The 21,655-nt window shown below is 35.6% G+C and overlaps 1 protein-coding gene across 3 annotated transcripts in view; it reads right to left on the bottom strand.

The window, feature by feature from the left end:
* LRRC7 (leucine rich repeat containing 7) overlaps positions 1-21,655 on the bottom strand; it is a 595,608-nt gene that overhangs the window by 300,275 nt on the left and 273,678 nt on the right. For all 3 annotated transcript variants that reach the window (XM_066376553.1, XM_066376550.1, XM_066376552.1), the window contains one exon: positions 19,411-19,528. In XM_066376553.1, coding sequence (XP_066232650.1) covers positions 19,411-19,528 — 118 coding nt within the window. The remainder of the gene's footprint in view (positions 1-19,410; positions 19,529-21,655) is intronic.

Below are 21,655 nucleotides of genomic sequence, written 5' to 3'. Positions count from 1 at the left end.
TATGTTCATCTGCTAGGACTGCCTCCATGGTTGCCTTGGCCTCCACGGCTGCAAGACAGGGTATTATGCACACGTGCTGAGGTCACAGCCACTGTGGCTTCTGCCTCTTTAGGCCAGCTTGCGTGTCCCCACTCCAACTGGCTCTGCAGTTGCCCTGGCCTCTGCTGCTGTGGGTGGGCTTACGTGCACATGCTCTGACCACCCTGGCCCCTGCAGCAGCGCCATGCTGCCACTGGCCCACCTGCCCTTGGGGCAAGTACTCATTCGAATGGGGGGTACAGTTCAGATCTCAGCACTCACTACCTGTGTCCCTAACATGCTGTCTGCTTCTAAGTGTCTCCTTGCTCTGACTGGATCAGGAGAGCCTCCAGTGGGCAGGGTAATTTCTTCAATTTGCTAGTGTTGCTGCTCCCAGGGAAAATGGTCACTTTAGATTTGGGGAGTGACTCAGCCCAGAGGTTAGGGTGGCTGTTCCTCAAAGTGTCTCTCCCTTTGCCTCTGGGATTACACTCTCCTCAGCAACTCCAGTTCTGTCCATGCTCCCCGCTCCTGTAGCCCTGGGTAAGTAGCTGTGAGTGAGGTTTTCTATGCAGTCCCTTTAAAATGGAGCCTAGGTCCTAGAGTTATTTCTGCTTTTTGCAAACAGTATCTTAGCTCCTTTCTCAGCTAAATATAGTCTGTATGCCTCTTCTAGGCTCCAGGGCTTTAGGCTGGGGCTCCGGACCTGGGGCTGAGGACATACAACTCTCCAGGCTCTGTCGTGAAAGACCCTCTAGGCCACTGCTCATTTTTGGAAGTGGGGCAGCCCTTTCTGCCTCTCTGCCTATTCTACTAGTCTCAGTGTGGCTTCTTTGTTGGTTTTTGGTTATAGAACCCTCTTAGTTTAGTCCAAAGTTGTCTTTCAAGATGACTGTTCTCAAAATTAAGTTGCAATCCACTTCAGTTCTGGGAGGTGGGAGTTGGATTGTCTGCCTACTCCGTGGCCATCTTGTCAATTCCCAACAATGTAGCCTTCTTACAGGGCATTTTATTTATTTATTTTTTGTATTTTTCTGAAGCTGGAAACGGGGAGAGACAATCAGACAGACTCCCGCATGCACCCGACCGGGATCCACCCGGCACGCCCACCAGGGGCGACACTCTGCCCACCAGGGGGCGATGCTCTGCCCCTCCGGGGTGTCGCTCTGCCGCGACCAGAGCCACTCTAGCGCCTGGGGCAGAGGCCAAGGAGCCATCCCCAGTGCCCGGGCCATTTTTGCTCCAATGGAGCCTTGGCTGCGGGAGGGGAAGAGAGAGACAGAGAGGAAGGAGGGGGGGTGGAGAAGCAAATGGGCGCTTCTCCTATGTGCCCTGGCTGGGAATCGAACCTGGGTCCCCCGCATGCCAGGCCGACGCTCTACTGCTGAGCCAACCGGCCAGGGCCTTTCAGGGTATTTTAAACTGCATTTGTTCTATACTTTATTTGTTCTAAGTTCAGTTAGCATGATTATTCTAGAACTTTAAGTGTAATGCTCAGGTGATACAGTTCTTTATTTCTGAATTTAACATACTGCCAACAAGTGTCATATGATTAGTTCAGAATCTTTGTACTCTTTATATTTAGTTCAACAGATAGTAATTAGAAGGAAAGAAAGAAAGGACTTCTTAAATAGGCAGGGTGTCAGGATGAAGAATTATAGTTGATGGTCTGGTAATATAGGCAGTGATGGGATACCTATAAAGTTAATACCAAAACTCTTCAATTATACCTATTTTGTGTAGAGGCAAGCAGCTACACATATTAAATAAAGTTTAAAAACACAACCTATGACAAACTTAAGTCAACCTGGAAAAGTTAAAAGTTAAATTGCATAAATAACATTTATACATTATTATAAAAATAACTTAAAAGAAAAATAATGTCATATGAAACATTTCTTGAATGATTTTCATTCAAAGTGATTCAAATAAAATAAAAAATTGATATTTAAGAGGATAAAGTATAATTTTATTTTCTAAAATTATTTTGTGTATAAGTCCACATTCCTCAAAGGTATTTGGTATATAGGACAATACTCTACTGAATAGTAAATACTGATTAGAGGGGGATTTCAAAGGGGTAACCTATTGTAGAAGAGGAAGGAAAAGCTTACAAAGATTAGGTTAGTAAACTTGGGAGAAACTATACAGGTGACTCATATCTTAAGGGGGGAGTGTGTGTGTGAGAAATGGAGAGAGAAAGAGAGAGTGAGGAAGGGAGAGAGAGGAAGAACAAATAGACAGAAACGATCAGCTTTATCTCTAAGCACTAGTTGAAGGAGCCATGAAGTCAGTAGAACCTAAGCAAAAGAGTCTGCCTATTTTAGTGGCATTATAAAGAGAAAAACCAAACGCAGGTGAAGTAATCAATTATTTGATACACTTACACAACTGATTCTGCCTTATCAACTTATCTAGAGAAAATTTTGAGAAGTCTTAAAGGCCTTGACCAACAAATTAATTCACAGAGGAATAAATCTATTTAGTTAAAATGAATTAAAATACCTGATTTCTTCTTCCATGCTCTCTCTGCTTTAACAACAATCATTGAATAACTATTGTATGAAATGAACTGTCGAATAATCTCACTTCATATTTGACTAATGATTTTCATTACAACTATTTTATTGAGCACTTACTATGCTTACACTTTGATAGTGGCTACTATGGATCGAGAAAAAGTATAGCTAACATACAGCAATTTTTGTTTTCAAGTAATTTATACTGAAATTGGGGGGAGTATGTCCTAAAAGAGAGAGGGCTCACAGTTCTTGAATACCAGTTCAATTTTTCTCTTTTACATTTTCTAGAACTTACAGGGACACAGAATACAGCTTAATCACTCAGCTCAGAAAAGGCTTGATGTGACTCTAGGGAAATTTATCATAGATGACAGAGCCCAAAAGAGACTTCAGAAAGATGAGAGGGTGGAAGCAAATTTAAAAAAAATTTTTTTTCTTAAGTGAGAAGCAGGGAGGGAGAGTGACAGACTCCCACATGTGCTCTGACTGGGATCCACCCAGCAAGTTACCAATGGGGGAGATGCTGTGCCCATCTGGGGCTGTTGCTTTATTGCTTGGCAATTGAGCTATTTTAGTGCCTGAGGTGAGGCCATGGAGCCATCCTTAGCACCCAGGGTCAACTTGCTCCAACTGAGCTATGGCTATTGGAGGGGAAGAGAGAGATAGAGAGAAAAAAGGAAGAGGTGAAGGGGTGGAGAAGCAGATTGTTGCTTCTCCTGTGTGCCCTGACCAGCATTGAACCTGGGATGTCCATATGCAGGGCCGATGCTCTACTACTGAGCAAATCAGCCAGGGCCAGCAAGTTCTTTCTTCTTTACATTTAGATACATTGCCTAATTGTAAACTCTATCTCCCATGAAGGGTGCTTATGTGTTAGTAATATGCATAAGCATTATTTGCTGATTGTGTTTTCTGATAAAGACTTTAAAAAGAGTTAAAAGTTCTGGCACAAGGCTCAGAAGGTGGCAGTAGAACAGACTGGGTTTGTTTTGCCATCAGATTCAGTAACAGAAATAAAGGGGGTCAATCTCAGTTTATTGTAACACTATAATTAGGACAGCAGTAGAGCATAGAAAGGGAAAGGGGTCTTATAGTGAGGGCAGTATTAGAGATTTTCAGATATGTAACATATTAAGGCATTTAATAGGGCAGAATAATAAGATCTACTCTAAACAAATGGCCTCATGATTTGCCAAACACAAACAACATATTTATTGGTAATTGAGAACAAATACATGGCAACATTTTCTCCCAACCCACTTAAGGCATCCAAAAATAGACTTCCCAATGAATATATATATATTGTATGCCACCAGTCTCTATTCTTCTCTTAATTAGGCACAGCACTAAAGATTTTTTATCATTTAACTGTTTTCTCATATATGCTTTCTAAAATGTATTTGAGAGAAACTTCCTCTCTTTATTGGAAATTGAGAATATTATTTGTCTTTAGTGTTTTGCATGCATTTAGGGAAGGGGTGGAATAATTGGCAAGCTGGTAAAAAACATAATAATGCTTTCAACTCTGATTGCCTTTCATTACAACTAACAATAGTAATTTTGCCCACTATGATGCTTTTAAAGTCTATTATTGCATAGAAATAAGTTTTAGAGGATGAGAGCAAAATCACTTAATTGCTGAAAAATTAAGAAAGGCTTTTACATTAATTTATTTTTGTTCAATTTAGTGTCATAGTTTCTCTGAACTATGACAAATCAACAATCATACTTAAAACTGAATCAGTGCCTAATTAAAATTTATCATTCAACATCTTGCTTTATCATATAAAACAATTAATTTCATTATGACCATGAATCAGCTCTATAAACAGTCAGAGACTTGTTATTCAGAGATAACTACAAAATGTATTCATCTCATATGGACATGGGTTTTTATTTTACTATTGAGTTAAAATCTGAGGAATAAAAAATAAAATATCCACTGGTATGGAAAGCTACTGCATTCACCCATGGACTGCTGCATGTAATTTGGGGATAAGAAAGACTTAGAGAGAAAGGATAATTTATATGCAACATGAATAAATAAATATATATATCTCTATATATGCTGCATATATCTTTATATCTATAAAATTACATTTCAGAAAATTGAAATTTTCTTTAAAAAGATCAAGGTTAATACATATTTTTTTAAGAGAAAGAATAGAATCTTTATGAAAGAATAGATTCTTTAGTAAACATAAGAGGTTGAAATCTCATTTTCCAGTTCATTTCTTTTCAGTTCATTAGGTGTGTTCAGTGTTCCAAGTAGGTAAATGTTCCAAGCATTGAGTGTTTTTAATGTTTCAAATTAGCAAAAGTTCAGAATAGTATTTGTCTTTAAAAAGCTTATAGTGTAATGGAGAATAAAGTAGATACTTACTAGATTCCTACCCTGTATCCAATAATCAGAGAATATGTATTTATATTACAAGAAACAATATATATATGCATATATATACACACAGTATATATATATTTAGTTTTGTTATATATATATATATTTAGTTTTGATTGAATTTTATTGGAGTGACACTGGTTAATATAATTATACAGGTTTCAGGTGTTCAATTCTACAACTCATCTTTGTACACTGTGTTGTTTGTTCACCCATGTCTGAGTCCATTATCATTTATTCCCCCTAAACCTTCCTCCACCTCACCCACACCCAGCAATCACCATGTTGTTGTCCATGTCCATGAAATTATTTTTATCTATTTCTTTTTAGTCTTTTTTTGCTCTATCCTTCCACTTTCCTCAGCCCCCAGCCATCACTGACAGCTGTCAGCCTGCTCTCTATATGAATCTGTTTCTGTTTTGTTTGTTAATTCACTTTGTTTATTAGATTCGACATATGAGTAAAATCATATGGTAATTGTCTTTCTCTGATTGGCTTCTTTCACTTAGCAAAATGATCTCTAGGTCTATCTATGCTGTGGCAAGAGGTAAGATTTCCTTCTTTTTGTGGCTGCAAAGCATTCCATTGTGTAAATGCATGACAGCTTTTTTTATCCACTGTCCACTGACAGACATTTGGGCTATTTCCAGACTTGGCTATTGAAATGGTGCTGCAATGAACCTAGGGGTACATATATTCTTTTGAATTCGTGGCTTAGGGTTCTTAGAAGATATTCCCAGAAGTGAAATCACTAGGTCATTAGCATTTCCATTTTTAAAGCAGATAACTCCATCTGCTTTACACAGTGGCTGTACCACTCTGCATTACCACCGACATTGCACAAGGGTTTCCTTTTCTCCACAGTCTTGCCAGCACTTGTTTGTTGATTGATTGATGATAGCCATTCAGAATATTAGTAAATATTTTCTCCTATTCAGTAGTTGTCTTTTTACTTTTTTGATGGTTTCTTTTGCTGTGCAAGAACTTTTTAGTTTGATGCATTCCCATTTGTTCATCTTTCCTCTCATTTTCTTTGACTGAGGAGATATATTTGAAAAAAATATTGCTATGAGAAATGTCTGACATTTTACTGCCTGTGCTTTTTTGTAGGATTTTTATAGTTTCATGTCTAATATTTAAGTATTTAATCTATTTTAAGTTTATTATTTTCTTATGGTGGAGGAAGCTGGTATAGTTTCACTTTTTATCACCTACCTGTCCAATTTCCTCAGTACCATATATTGAATATACGCCTTTACTCTATTGTATGTTCTTATCTCCCTTGTCAAATATTAATTGACCATATAAGTGTGGGTTGATTTCTGGGCTCTCTATTCTGTTTCATTGATCTATAAATCTATTTTTATGTCAGTACCATAATGTTTTGGTTACTATGGCCTTTTGTATAGTTTGATATCAGGTAGCACGATTCCTTCAACTTTATTCTCTTTTTCTTAAGAGTGTTATGGCTGGCTATTCAGGGTCATTTGTGGTTCATATAAATTTTAAGAAAACATTTGTTTTAATTCTGTTATCTTGATAAAAATTGCGTTGAATTTATAGATTGCTTTGGTTGATATGGACATTTTTTTTGTTTGTTTTGGGGATTTTGGTTGATTTTATTTTTTTAATTAATTTTAATGGGGTGACATTGATAAATCAGGGTACATATGTTCAGAGAAAACATCTCTAGGTTATTCTGACATTTGACTATGCTGCATTCCCATCACCCAAAGTCCAATTGTCTTCTGTCACCTTCCAACTGGTTTTCTTTGTGCCCCTCCCCTCCTCCAACCCCCTCCATCTCTTCCGCCGCCCCACGTAACCACCACAGATATGAACATTTTAATGATGTTAATTCTTCCTATTCATGCTTCTGCTTGTTTATATCTTCTTCAATTTCATCAGTGTTTTATAATTTTCTGAGTATAGGTCTTTCACATCCTGTATTCAGAATTTTAAATTTATTGCTAGGTATTTAGAATTGCTAGGTATGTAGAATTTTAAATTTATTACTAAGTATTTTATTCTTTTCTTTTTTGAAGCATTTGTGAATGATACTGTTTTCTTTATTTTTAATTTTTTTTTTTTTTTACAGAGACAGAGAGAGAGTCAGAGAGAGGGATAGATAGGGACAGACAGACAGGAACAGAGAGATGAGAAGCATCAATCATTAGTTTTTCGTTGCACATTGCAACACCTTAGTTGTTCACTGACTGCTTTCTCATATGTGTCCTGACTGTCGGCCTTCAGCAGACCGAGTAACCCCTTGCTCGAGCCAGTGACCTTGGGTCCAAGCTGGTGAGCTTTTGCTCAAACCAGATGAGCCCTCACTCAAGCCAGTGACCTTGCAGTCTTGAACTTGGGTCCTCTGGATCCCAGTTCGATGCTCTATCCACTGCGCCACCACCTGGTCAGGCAGCTTTCCTTTTTGATAGATCATTATTGGTGTACAAATATGCAATTGATTTCTGGATGTTTATATTGTATCCTGCTATTTTACTGAATTCATTTATCTATACGACTACTTTTTTTGGTGGAATCTTTGGGGTACTCTGTATACAATATCATGTCATTTGCAAAAAATGAGAGATTTACTGCTTCCTTTACCATTTGGATGCAATTTATACTAACGTTGTTTATCCTCCATGTGTTTGTGTGCTTTTTGGATTTTTTTGTGATTAATTTTTAGGTTCACATCATTAGGTCAGTGATGATGCTTAATATAATTTCAATCTTCTTAATTCACTAAGACTTGTTTTTGTTATGTGTCCTAACATGTGGTTTATGTTAGAAAATGTTTCATGTGCACTTGAAAAGAATGTATATTTTGCTACTTTGGGGTGAAATACTCTGAAGATACCAATTAAATCCATCTGACCTAATGTGTCACTTAAGGCTGCTGTTTCCCTGTTAATTTTCTGTCTGGAGAATCTATCCATTGATGTTAAAAGGGGTTAAAATCCCTTACTATCACTCCATTGCTGTTGATTTCTCCCTTTATGTCCATTTTGATTTCCTTTACATATTTAGGTGCTCCTACATTTGGTGCCTAAATATTTACAAGGATTATATCTTGTTTTTTTGGAAATATGCCCTTTTCATTATGTAGTATCCTTATTTATCTCTTACTATAGACTTTGTTTTAAAGTTTATTTTGACAGATATAACTATTGATACCCCAGATTTAAAAAAGATTTCCATTGCATAAAATAAATTTTTCTATCATTTTACTTTTAATCTGTGTGTATCTTTCATTTTGACGTGGGTCTCTTGTAGAAAGCATATATATAGGTCTTACTTTTTTTATCCTGATATCTCTTGATTGGAGCATTTGAGCCATTTACATTTAAAGTGATTACACTGAGGAACAATTTTTTTTCATTTTCTGTTGCATGAGGTTTTAGAACTGTTTCTATATATTTCTGCATAGCTGATTCCAAATATGAAATCTGTTTTTTGATGCATGCTCTAGTTTTTATGCAATTTTAATTTCTTTTTGTTATAGTTAATGGCATGAATTGGTTTTTAAATTGGAATTAAAGGGCAACGACTCTTGGATTGAACATAACTACAAAGCAATTAATGTTTTACAAACATCACTTTTACATAACTGTAGTTGTTTTTAAATGTAAAAAATTATTATCTGATAAAAACACCTTCTAATTTTGTATTAAGATTGAATCACAGCTTCTTCGAGTAGGTGTAAATGTAAGAATAGTCCTGGAACCTTCTGTTATATATGTGGTTGTTACACACTTCAACATCAAAGGTGCAATATTTCATCATTTGTGACATGTGCATATATTGCTTATTTTCAAGTTTCCCTTAGCGATCAAGACAAGAATTGGGCTCCTCATATTGTGTGTCATATTGTGAAGAAATGCTTCATGACTGGACAAAAGGAAAATGCAAAGAAATGCCTTTTGGTATTCCCATGGTTTGGCATGAACCTAAGGACCACAGCAATGACTGTTATTTCTGTCTGATCCATACAAAGGGCATCGGCAAGAAAAAATGGCATATGATTGCATATTCTAATATTCCTCCAGCAATATGACCTATCCCACACTCTGAGACACTCCTGGTTCCAGTTTTCAATGGTTTTATTTCTTCTAAGGATGAAGAAAGTGAACATGGTGATCAAGTGTATTTTGATAAGATGCATGAGGAAATGGTTGTAGAATCTGAAGGGTCTTCTTCTGATGCCAAGCAGTCATTAACCCCTCAGCAGTTTAGTCAACCTGAATTGAATGACTTAATAAGAATGACATAAAAATTGTCCTCGGCTTTCTGAAGTATAAAGAGCATAACTGGATCATTTGTGTGGATTTTAAAATGGTAAATTTCCTGCTAGGATAACAAGAGGTTTCATGATGAATCCTTGCTTTCTGTGTTTGTGGGACAGCCGAGCTTGGGATAAACACTGGACACATAAAAAGTGGCCGTAACATGAAGCTCTGGAAGCAGGGATGCAAAATATTGTGAATGAACCTGTAGTTAATTGAGACAGGATCATTCCCCCCCACTTCACATCAAACTTGGCTTAATGAAGCAGTTTTTTCAGGCTTTGATTAGAGAAAGTGAATGCTTTCAACACATTATTTCTGCTTTTCCTGCCTTGTCTTTAGAGAAGATAAAAGCAGGTGTATTCGGTGGACCTCAAATTTGAACCCTCACACGTGACGAAGAATTTGCCAGGAAGGTGAATAAGGAGGAGAAAGCAGCATGATAGTCTTTTGTGGCAGTTACAAAGAACTTCCTTGGCAATAAAAAAGCAGAAAACTATGAACTTCTGGTTCAAAGGATGCTGTTGGCTTTCCGCGACATTGGATGTAATATGAGTGTTAAGATTCACTTCCTGAATAATCACCTTGATAAGTTTCCTGAAAATCTTGGAGCTGTTAGTGATGAGCAGACTACTGCTGGAGCATCAAATGAGATTGTCCACAACAAGTACACAAACACAAGAGCTACAAACGCTAATTTTTGCCTGAATAGAATTTAAATAAGTTTTGTGCAAGTTTTATGATTAAATGTTTTAGTATGTTCTATTTTGAAATTGTAGAAAAATTCTGATGCAATCATATCTTTTAGTGTATTAGTGTATTTACTGCATTATATAAATTATTATATTTCACAAAGATGATGCCCAAGAAGACATTCTACTTCATTATGTTAAACTAAATGTTGAAAATTTTACAATAAGATGAAAACCTAAAATCCTAATTGAAAAATTTACTGTAGCTTACAGAGAAAACCTAATGTCAGATTTTAGATCAGCACACTAGAAATAGGTAAGATCAAGTATTTTTGTGGATGCAACAAAAATTTTGTTCCCCAGTGTTATTGACAGGTACATATTTATTGCCATTTTATTCATTTAACTATGTCCTTCTGCTCTTCTTCTTTTTCTTCTTTCTCCTCCTCCTTCTCCTTCCATCCCCTTCCTTCTCCTTTCTCTTCTTCTTCTTCTTCTTCTTCTTCTTCTTCTTCTTCTTCTTCTTCTTCTTCTTCTTCTTCTTCTTCTCCTCCTCCTCCTCCTCCTCCTCCTCCTCCTCCTCCTCCTCCTCCTTCTTCTTCTTCTGCTTCCATCTTCTTTTCTTCCAGGCCCTTTAACATCCCTTGTAATACTGGTTTGATGGTAAGAAACTCCTTTAGATTTTTCTTGTTTGGGAAGCTATTTCTACTTCAATTTTAATGATAGCATTGCTGTGTAAAGTATTCTTTGTTGTAGGTCCTTGGTTTCCATCACTTTAAAGATTTCATGCCAATCTTTTCTTGCCCGAAATGCTTCTGTTGAGAAATCAGCTTACAGCTTTATGGGAGCTGCCTTGTAAGTAACTAATTGCCTTTCTTTTGCTGCTTTTTAGATTTTTCTCTTTGTCTTTAACCATTGCCATTTTAATTATGATGTGTCTTGGTGTGGGCCTCTTTGGGTCCCTCTTGTTTGGTACTCTCTGTGCTTTCAGGACTTGTGTATCTTTTTCCTTCATCAGGTTAGGGAAATTTTTGTCATTATTTCTTCAAACAGGATCTCAAATTCTTGCTGTCTATCTTCTTCTGGTAGCCTTATAATACAGATATTATTATATTTCATGTTGTCCCAAAAGTCCCTTAAACTCTCCTCATTCTTTTTAATTCATTTTTCTTTTTGCTGCTTTGATTGGAAATATTTTCCTACCTTGTTTTCCAAATTACTGATTTGAGTCTTCACTTCATCCAACCTACTGTTTATTCCTTCCAGTGTATTCTTGATATCAGATATTGTATTCTTCAATCTGACTGCTATCTCTTTTCTGAAGTTCTCACTTGAAATAAAGTATATTTTACAAATTGATCATATACTTGAAAACAATGTCAAAGTCAATAAATAATGAGAAATTAGTATCATCCAGACCATGTAGTCTGCCACATATCTCAATAAAAATATGATAACCAGAAAAGATTTAAATACATTGGAATACTAAAAACAACTGAATAAACTCTAAAAAGTAAAAGAGGCATAATAAAAACAGCTGCAGTAAGACATAATAAAGTAAAAATTAATAATTGGAAAATAAACCAACAACTAACCAATAGAGACACTAATACACCAAGAGTATTATACAGTATGTCTGTAAAGTCATGGTGCACTTTTGACCGGTCACAGGAAAGCAACAAAAGATGATAGAAATGTGAAATCTGCACCAAATAAAAGGAAAACCCTCCCAGTTTCTGTAGGATGATGTGGCAGCATGTGCGCATGCGCAGATGATGTAATACTGTGTATACAGCGGAGCAGCCCACGGCCATGCCAGTTGAGATGTGGACGGTACAGAGGAAAGTTCAGTGTGTTCTGTGGCTCGCTAAATTCGAGTCCATGACCAAAATGCAATGTTAATATCGGCACGTTTATAATGAAGTGCCACCACCTAGGAATAACATTACTTGGTAGGATAAGCAGTTGAAGGAAACCGGCAGTTTAGTGGAGAAACCCCATTCTGGTAGGCCAACAGTCAGTGACGAGTCTGTAGAGGCTATATGAGATAGCTACCTAAGGAGCCCTAAAAAATCTGTGCGGAGCCCACATCGAACTGCACTGAATAGGTATGAACCTGGGAGAGTTTTCCTTTTATTTGGTGCAGATTTCACATTTCTATCATCTTTTGTTACTTTCCTGTGACTGGTCAAAAGTGTACCATGACTTTACAGATACACTGTATAAATAATCAGTAGACTAGTAACTTATGGCAGGATGGATGATAAAAAAAGTAAAAGATAGATGGCACAATTAAACTACATCAGGAACACAAAGGAAGAAACAGCCACAGGTATGGTAGAGATTTATAAAACACATAAGGGAACCTAAGGACAATGCTTAAAAATAAAGTTAACCACCTGGATAATACCCTAGATAATTTCCCATAAAATTAGAGTTTATGAGAAAGAGAATCAAAAGATATAAATTTATAAAAATGGGAAAGAAAAACATAATCATATTCAGTTGATATGATTTTATATAAAAAATTCAAAAGAATTTTCTGATTATATATATCTTATAATTTGCACCATGGCTGAATGTATGATCAAAATCAGTAATGTTTCCATATAGTATCAATTAAAATAGATATTATACTTTTTGAAAAAGAATACAATCTATAATATTAGATACTTAAACTAGTTAGATATAACTTTAATAAGATGAGTGCAAGACTTTCTTGAAGGAAATTGAAAACTTTATTGAAAGACACAAAATAAATAACATGTTTGCAGATTACCAAACTTACTATCACAAATATATCTATTCTTCCCAAATTAATCTTTAAATTCAGGCCAATTATAAAATTTCTGACAGATTTTTTGTATAGCTCAACAAATTGAACCTAAAACACATATAAAGAATTAAATACTAAGAACAGCAAGATGCATTTGTAATGGAAAAAAAAAAACCTTGTACTATCAGATATTAAAACTTAATATTAAGTTTTAGGGATTAGAACAATGTGCTATTGCCAAGGAATAAGCAAATAAGCCAGTGGTGCAGGATGGAGAGTTTGGAAAACTGTCTTTAGTATCTAAAAGAAATAAAATTATAAATTAGTTTGGAAACAAGAGACTGATAAGTGTTGCTGAAACTGGAATTTTGATCATATACAGCACAAAAAATAAGTTTCAAGTGAATTAGAGGCCTAAATGTAAATAGTAAAACTAAATATAGATAATACCTTTAGGATATTAGAGTAGAAAAAGTTTCTTAAATAAGCTGTAAAAATACAGAATATAACAAGAAGAGTGATAAATTTTAGGATATTAAAATGACAACATCTCTATGGCAAATGGCATCTCAAGCAAAGTGAAAAGACAAACCTCAAATTGCGAGGTGATCTTTGTAACCCATATAACCAATGGACCAGTGTCCACATGTATAAAAAACAATCCAAAGTACAAATAAACCAAAAAAGACAACTTGTAGACCAAGACATTCTACATTGCCAATAAGAAGAAATGAAAAAAATGTCAACTCCTTTGGTGATTAGGAAAATATAAATTAAAATACCAAGCTATCATTCCATTTGATAGGCCAATATTTAAAATATCTAATATCCCCAAGTGTTGGTAGAGAGAGGAAGTGGTAACTTGGTTCTCTGCTTGTATAATTAGATCCACACTGATCATCAAGTAAAAATTTCAAAAACATAGTATGAACTGAAAAACTTGCAGGACAATATATATATACAATGTATTAGTACTTCATTGAAATTTTATTTTTATGTTTTAAAGATTTTAATTTTTTTGTGACAGAAACCAAGAGAGAGACAGAGAGAGGGACAGATAGGGACAGACAGACAGGCAGGGAGAGAGATGAGATGCATCAATTCTTCATTGCAGCTCCTTTGTCTCCTTAATTGTTCATTGATTGCTTTCTTATATGTGCCTTTACCAGGGAGCTACAGCAGAGTGAGTGGCCCCTTGCTCAAGCAAGTGACCTTGGGCTCAAGCCAGCAACCTTTGGGCTCAAGCCAGTGACCATGGGGTCATCTCTATAATCCCACATTCAAGCCAGTGACCGCACACTCAAACTGGTCAGCCTGCACTCAAGCCGGTGACTTTGGGGTTTCCAACCTGGGTCCTCTGCATCTCAGTCTGACACTGTATTCACTGTGCCACTGCCAGGTTAGGCTAAAGATTTTTTTATTCATTCTCGAGAGGAGAGAGAGAGACAGAGAGAGAGAGAGAGAGAGAGAGAGAGAGAGAGAAAGAGAAGGGAAGAGGAGCAGGAAGCGTCAACTGCCATATGGACCTTGACCAGGCAAGCCCAGGGTTTCAAATGGGCGACTTCAACATTCCAGGTCAAAAGTTTATCCACTGTGCCACCTCAGGTTAGGCTTCATTGAAATTTTAAACACACTGACTTTGAGAGGGAGAAAGTAGGAAGGGATGGAAATGAGAATTTACCAGTTTTTGTAATGTTTTATTTATTTATTTTCTAAAACTAGATTTTGATATCTATAATAAATGTTAACATTTTAATCTCATAGTGGGCACATTATTGTCTAATTATTTTCTTCACACTTAAATCTTTAATAGCTTGCATATTAAGACTCTATCAATATTAATGTAACTGTCAAGTGTTTTTTAATACTAAATTGAGTTTTGAATGCTGAGTAAGATTGAACCAGATAAAAGAGGCATGAAAGATGATGTAACCAGAGAAAATAATATAGTTACAAAAATGGTGAAACAAAATTAAATATTTGAGTACCTAGACAATAAATTTAAAAAGTGCAAATCAACCCTGGCTGCATAGCTCAGGTGGTTAGATCATCATCCTGATATACCAAGGTTATGGGTTTGAACCCTGGTCAGGGCACATACAAGAATCAACCAATAAGCCTGACCAGGTGGTGGTGCAGTGGATAGAGCATCAGATTGGGACACTGAAGACCCAAGTTTGAAACTCTGAGGTCACCAGCTTGAGCATGGCCTCACCAGCTTGAGAACAGGATAATAGACATGACACTATTGTTGCAGGTTAGAACCCAAAGCTCTCTGGCATGAAGCCTGAGGTCACTGGCTTGAGCAAGGGTTTACTGGCTTAAACAAGGGGTCACTGGCTCAGCTGGAGTCCCCTGGTCAAGGCACATATGAGAAAGCGATCAATGAACAATTAAAAATGCCACAACTGTAAGTTGAGGCTTCTCATCTTTCTTCCTTCTTGTCTGCTCTTGTCTGTCCCTCCATATCTCTCTCTCTTTCTCTCTCTCAATAAAAACAAACAGACAAACAAACAAAAAACACAATGGATTCAAGGATAGGTGGAGCAACAAACTGATGTTTCTATTTTATTATTCTCTCTAAAATCAATCAATAGAAGAATGATTTGACTTTGGGTGATGGATATACAACATAATCAACAGTTCAAATGCTCTAGAAATGCTCACTTGAAACCTATGTAATTTCATTGATCAATGTCACCCATTAAATTTAATTTTCTGAATAGAATTTAAAACAACAACAAAAAAACCCCACAAAAATATATGTATTTTTTAAAAGAGTGAAAATCATCTTTGGTGAAATTGGTAGGTGGAAGTGTGGGTGGAGGTCAATTGTGGGGACTTTTAATGCTGTGTTAGGGAGCCAAAACTGTATCTTCAATCAATTGAAGTTTCTTAAGGTAACCTAGTACTATTTGTACTTTAGAAAGATTTTAAAGCTATTTAGTGGAGGAGGGGTTTAGGAATGATGATGGCAATAATGGGGAAGGGGAGATCAATTTGGAACCTGTTTAAATAGTTTAGGGAAAAGGAAGAGACTAAATTATGATTGGAAGTGGAGAGAAGAAAACAGAATTTACATATATTTAGAAGGTATATTTGGCAGGATTTGGTGACTGAATGCTAATGGTAGTCAGGGGAAAGAATGGATTTTTGCATTGAATGCCTGCGTGGATAATAGTAACATTAACAAAAATGTGTATAATGGAGAAAAAGCAAATTGAGGTGGATAATGAGTTTGATTTTAAATATATTATGTTTGGGGGTGTTTGTGGAACATACTATAGCTTAGCTAATCTACAACTCAAAGGAGAGGCTAAAGCTTGACATGAAGTAGTCATTATCCCAAAGCCCAAGGATATTAAAAACATTACTGTATAACTGGTTAAAACCAATTTTAGCAGTTACTCATTACTTATTAACTTTATCATCTCCAGCACTCAGTTACAACGTTTAACATGTCCTCAGTATAAGAGGAAGAGGCGAGGACCCTAGAATCTGTAGCGTCTTTAAGGTAATATAATAATATAAGTGTGTCACTGCAGTAAAATTAATAAAAATAAGATAAAAAATAATAATATAAGTATACATTTTATATTTTTAAAAAAGCTTCTGTATAATGTTATTAACCTGTCAAACATTTATTGAGCACTACTATATATGTTGGGTATTGTGTTAAGGGCTTCAAATGGAGAGGTGAATGAAAAAGTCCTTGATTTCAAAGGTTTCACAATCTAGTCAAATATATAGAGATATATAGATACTAACTTAGAAAGTGATATTAGTTCAAAGAATGAACATATACAAAGTAAAACAAAAGAAGGAGCAATTAATTCTCTGTGTATAGGGTCTCAGGAACATTTCTCAGAATAAATGAAATCTGCAATATATTTTTAAAGGTAAAAAAGATTCTGTCAGGTTAATGAAGGCAGCAGTGGAAAGAAAGGAATACTTTGAGCAGAGAAAAATATATAATTCTTTGTATCATAAGTAAACAGCTGATGAATTGTGGAATTGCTTGAGGATCCAATGGAAGGGAGAAGGGTTAGTTGGAGATGTGATGTGAGTGGGTAGATGAAAGCTATTCATACAAAATATGTGAAGAGCTTTTTGCACACAATAGCCACTTATTTAAAATATTTATTAGAAAATAATGTCTTTGAATCATAGAAGGAAGAATTGAGAATAGGGATTGCAGGTAGAATAACTGAAAATGAAAAGTAAAGATTGAAGGCTACTTGGACAACCAAGATCAGGTTTAAAACAGCCTCCAGGTGAATTAGTTCATCATAAGGAGTCACTCATCAACTTAAAGCACATTTCAGGCATTTTTTTTTACCAGCTTGAGAAGTACTTAAATGAGTCTCTATCTAAAAATAAACATTCTATTTTCTGTCTCAAAATACCAATACTGATACTTGTAATCTGTCTCAATATTCTCTCCTGTGTTGGCTTTCCCCCCCAGGGTTATGCCAACCTTGTTAACTATGATGCTGACATTGCACTTATTTTCAGTTATCCATTCCTCCTTCACTTGACAGATTCCCAAAGGATGTATGATGCTCCTTAAGTCAAGGTCTCTGCCACATAATTCAGTGACAGCTGTTTTAGGTATGATTTCTGAAAGAGTGATGTGTTGAAATATTTTACTGTTCTTGTAACTTCTAGCAATGGCTCATAAATTATCATGCTCACATAACCTTTTGTATTATACTAACTTCACTGAGTGGCTTGCCGTGTCCTGCAAGTAAGTTTTTTTGCCTCAATATTTCCAGAATATAGAGACCATAAACAAAGGTAAAAGTCCCTGAATAATATACTCACAAAGACTTCTAAGGATGCTCAAAGACTTAAGTTTCCCCAACTCTCATATTTATCAGTTTGGTGTTTCTATTTGGTGATGAAATTTTTTCTGATCCTCTTTATCATAGATTTTTACTTATTTAGACTCTCCAGCCAAATTTTCCCTAAGGCCAAGGGATGTGCTATATTTGGCTATACTGTATTCTTTGGAAATTGTAATTTGAAAATAGGACTTGATGTGTGAATGTATTTAAATAAATAAGCAATATCAATTGTTAATGAATTACAGAAATACCAGTCCATATAAGGGTGTGGTCTATAAATCTAATCTTAAAAGAATAAAGGTAGACAATGTCATCTTTCAATGGGCCTAAATCTAGTTGCTATTGTCTAAGTCTGCCTACGGCCCTTTAAATTTTTTTTCCTGAAAACCCTCTAAGCAGTAGGTAAGTCAAGTTGCATAGAAGAATGTGTGTGTGTCCCATTTGTATTCTTACTGTTTCCTTGGAACAAAATGCTCTCCTTTATTCAGATACTACTATGCTTCATGGAAATCCTCAAACTACATCTTGTTCTTGAACTCTTCTCTAATAATAAGCAGTCTTAATTAATATTTTTACTCTCTAATAATTTGATTATAATTTGTGTTATATAATTAATCATTTCATCATATAGTGTGTCATGATATTCACTGATTATTTATAGGTGTTAGTCTTACCTCCTCAGTGACCTAAACTTCTCTATGACTCTCATTGACTTAACTGAGGAAATCTTACTAGCAATTCACATTTCAACAATTTTTTCATGTTCATCCAGCAGAACCATTCATTCATGAATTCATTCAATAACTATTTATTGAGCTCCTACAATGTGCCACACACTGTTTTAGGCAATACAGATGCACCAGTAACAAAAACAACAATGAAACTGAGACATCACTGAATTTTAATTCTAGTAAGAGGAGTCTAGACAATACATAAATAATTTAAATATATAGTATGTCAGTTTCTCATAAATATTAAGAAAATAAAACCGGGAAGTGAAATAGGGTCTGCTTCTAGTAACAGCAAGATCTTGATTTTAAACAGGATGGGCAAGGATTTCTTAGAAATGTCATATTTAATATGATCAAGAGTTTTTCTTGGTGGTCCTTTACAAAACAGATTAACTTAAGATCCATATTTACCTAGAATATCAAGCCAATCATATCTAACTTTTATATTTTTAGGACACTTAAATTAATTTTTCTCCTTTAAATTTAACAGCTTTATTGAGGTTTTATTGATATACAAAGGACTCCACATATTTGATGAGTTCAGACATATGCCAACACTGATGATACCATCACCACAATCAAGCAATACCTCCCAGAGTTTTCTTGTATCCCTTTGTTTTTTTTATTTCTCCTCTTTTGTTTTATATTTTGTGTGTGTGAGAGTTTGTGTCAGTGTGTGTGTAAGAGCCTTAAACATAAGTTACCTTCTTACCAAATTTTGAAGTTCACAAGACCATATTGTTAAATTATAAGGCAATACTTTTAATATTAAAAATATCTCCAACTCAATTTTTATGTCTTGAAGAAAGGTTCTATGATTTCTACTTTTATATAAAATACCCCTGGTCCTCCACCACACATTTTGAGAAAGAGGAAAAAAAAACAGTGTGAAGGCAGCAAAATGTTCTTTAAAAAGATTAAATAATATATCTGAAAGCAGAGATAAATCAAGCCCACTAAATAAGAAACCAGGAGAGAGGTTTTCTGTCTTTGACTTATAAATTAAGATTTAACTTTTCAATAAATTAATAAAAAAATCAATAAAATCAAAGAAAAAGAGATACACCATTTTTCTATGAGAAAACATTAAAGCATATTATGAGTAAAAAATTATTTATAGATGAGATAAAATCTTACCATTTTTACTGATGTCGAGTTCTTTAAGATTAACTAAACTAGCAATAGTGGTTGGCAGATTTGAAAGGTCATTATCAGGAATACTTAGTTTTCGTAGCGCTTGACAGTTGAACAATTGCTGTAAAAAAATAATGATTAATTAGATACCAATTTGATTAAATTCATTCATACATAAACTCAATAACAAAATTCAAGTCATCTTTACAAATGTGGCAGTAAAAGGAAGTATTTTATTTTTCTCCTTCTGTTAACCTTTAATGTTCAATTTGCCACTGACCTTATAGATTTTCTTCTTTAAAATAATTTCTGGAGTTGTTCCTTTCTTTCTGTTTCCACAACTACTAAGATTACCTTAATTCTATTTTCCTACCACTATTTAGATTTCAGAAAGTATTACTTCAATATAATCACATTGAACAGGTTTTTTTGGTGTGTGTGTGTGTGAGAGAGAGAGAGAGAGAGACAGAGACAGAGACAGAAAGAGAGACAGAGAGAGGGGCAGATAGGGTCAGACAGACAGGAAGGGAGAGAGATGAGATGCATCAATTCTTCCTTGTGGCTCCTCAGTTGTTCATTGACTGATTTCTAATATGTACCTTGACCAGGGAGCTCCAGCAGAGCAAGTGACCCCTTGCTCAGCCAGTGACCTTGGGCTCAAGCCAGCAACCTTGGGTTTCAAGTCAGTGACCTTTGGCTGAAGCCAGCAACCTTGCACTCATGTCGGTTTGGCCATGCTCAAGCCGGTGACCTCGGGGTTTTGAACCTGGTTCTTCTGCATCTAATGCTCTACTCACTGTGCTACCGCCTGGTCAGGCAAAAAGTTATGATTTGCAAGAACTGGTATACATTTGAGTACATGGGCTCACATTTGTTTTGTGTCCTCCCATGCTGTTCATAAATATCTAGTAAATGAAACATTTAATCTCTGATATTTGGTGAAAATCACTAGTGATTCGTTAATGGCTGTCATCAGTTCAAAGTACTGGGTGGTGGTTCTCAAGTCCAGTATGCTTATAGACATTAGTGATGGAAGTACTTTTTTAAAGTGTGAATTCTTGTGCTTCACCCAAAGATGTGCTGATATTATGGGTCTGGGATGGAGGTAAAGTTTTTAAAGTGAGAGGGAAGAAATAGAGAGACAGACTCCTGTATGCACCCCAACTGAGATCCACTCTGCAACCCCTGTCTGGGGCTGATGCTCAAACCAATAGAGCTATCCTTAGCACCAGGTTGACACTTGAACCAATCAAGCCATTGGCTGTGAAAAGGGAAGAGAGAGAAAAAGGGGAGAGGGAGAGGAAGAGAAGCAGATGGTTGCTTCTCATGTGTGCCCTGACCAGGGATTGAAACTGAGACATCTGCATGCTGGGCCGATCGAGCCAAACAGTCAGGGCTAATTTGTATTTTTAACATGGATTCTAGTGGTGTGGTTATTGTGATGTTAGGTGTTTACAGTACCATATTTTGGATAAGAGATTTTTTAGCTATGTCTATCTCATCTTGGCTACTCCAGCTATAAACAGCTGGAACAGAATTTTTATTCATTTCTGGAAGAATTATCTTAATGAGATCCTTTCTGTTTGACATTTCTAATTCTGTTTTGCTAAATTTCCACAGATGAAGTCTCTAATACTCATGACTACGCAACTGGCCCAGAGTACATTTAACTATTGCTTGTTCTTACATGTAATTCATTATTTATAAGCAGAAATATAGTTGTTAATTCCTAACTTGTTAGTTTTTTTTAAAATATAGATTGTGCTGGTTGCTACCTAAGGAAAAAAAATACATTTTCTTGTTTGGGTTAGTCATCTGTAGCTTCCTACAAAGATTATTTGCATTTTATGCCAAATTTAGACAAATAATTTTTTAAAACAGAGGTTTTCTCTTTTAATTAAAGTCTCACCATCTCAACTAGATTGTCAATTTTTCTCAGGAATTAGAAGACATTCCTGTATTCTTCTCCAATTTTAAGTAAAACTATGTCAGGAACAAAAGATATGAAAACTCTTGAGCATTCTATTACATAGAGCATTCAAGATTTATCTGGTATAGAGGCTAATAACATGTCATTTGAAATCGGATTGATGTGGATTCATTCTCCACACATCTATTTACTATCTGTATGGTCTTGGGCAAGTTGCTTAATGTCTCTGAACCTATCAATATACTCATCTGTAAAGTGGGAAAAATAACATTACCTACATTAAAAGGTTGTTGAGAAACTAAACAACATACTTTTAAA

Source organism: Saccopteryx leptura, chromosome 3, assembly GCF_036850995.1.
Source record: "Saccopteryx leptura isolate mSacLep1 chromosome 3, mSacLep1_pri_phased_curated, whole genome shotgun sequence".
Lineage (NCBI taxonomy): Eukaryota > Metazoa > Chordata > Mammalia > Chiroptera > Emballonuridae > Saccopteryx > Saccopteryx leptura.
This window is presented reverse-complemented; position numbering and strand designations above follow the sequence as displayed.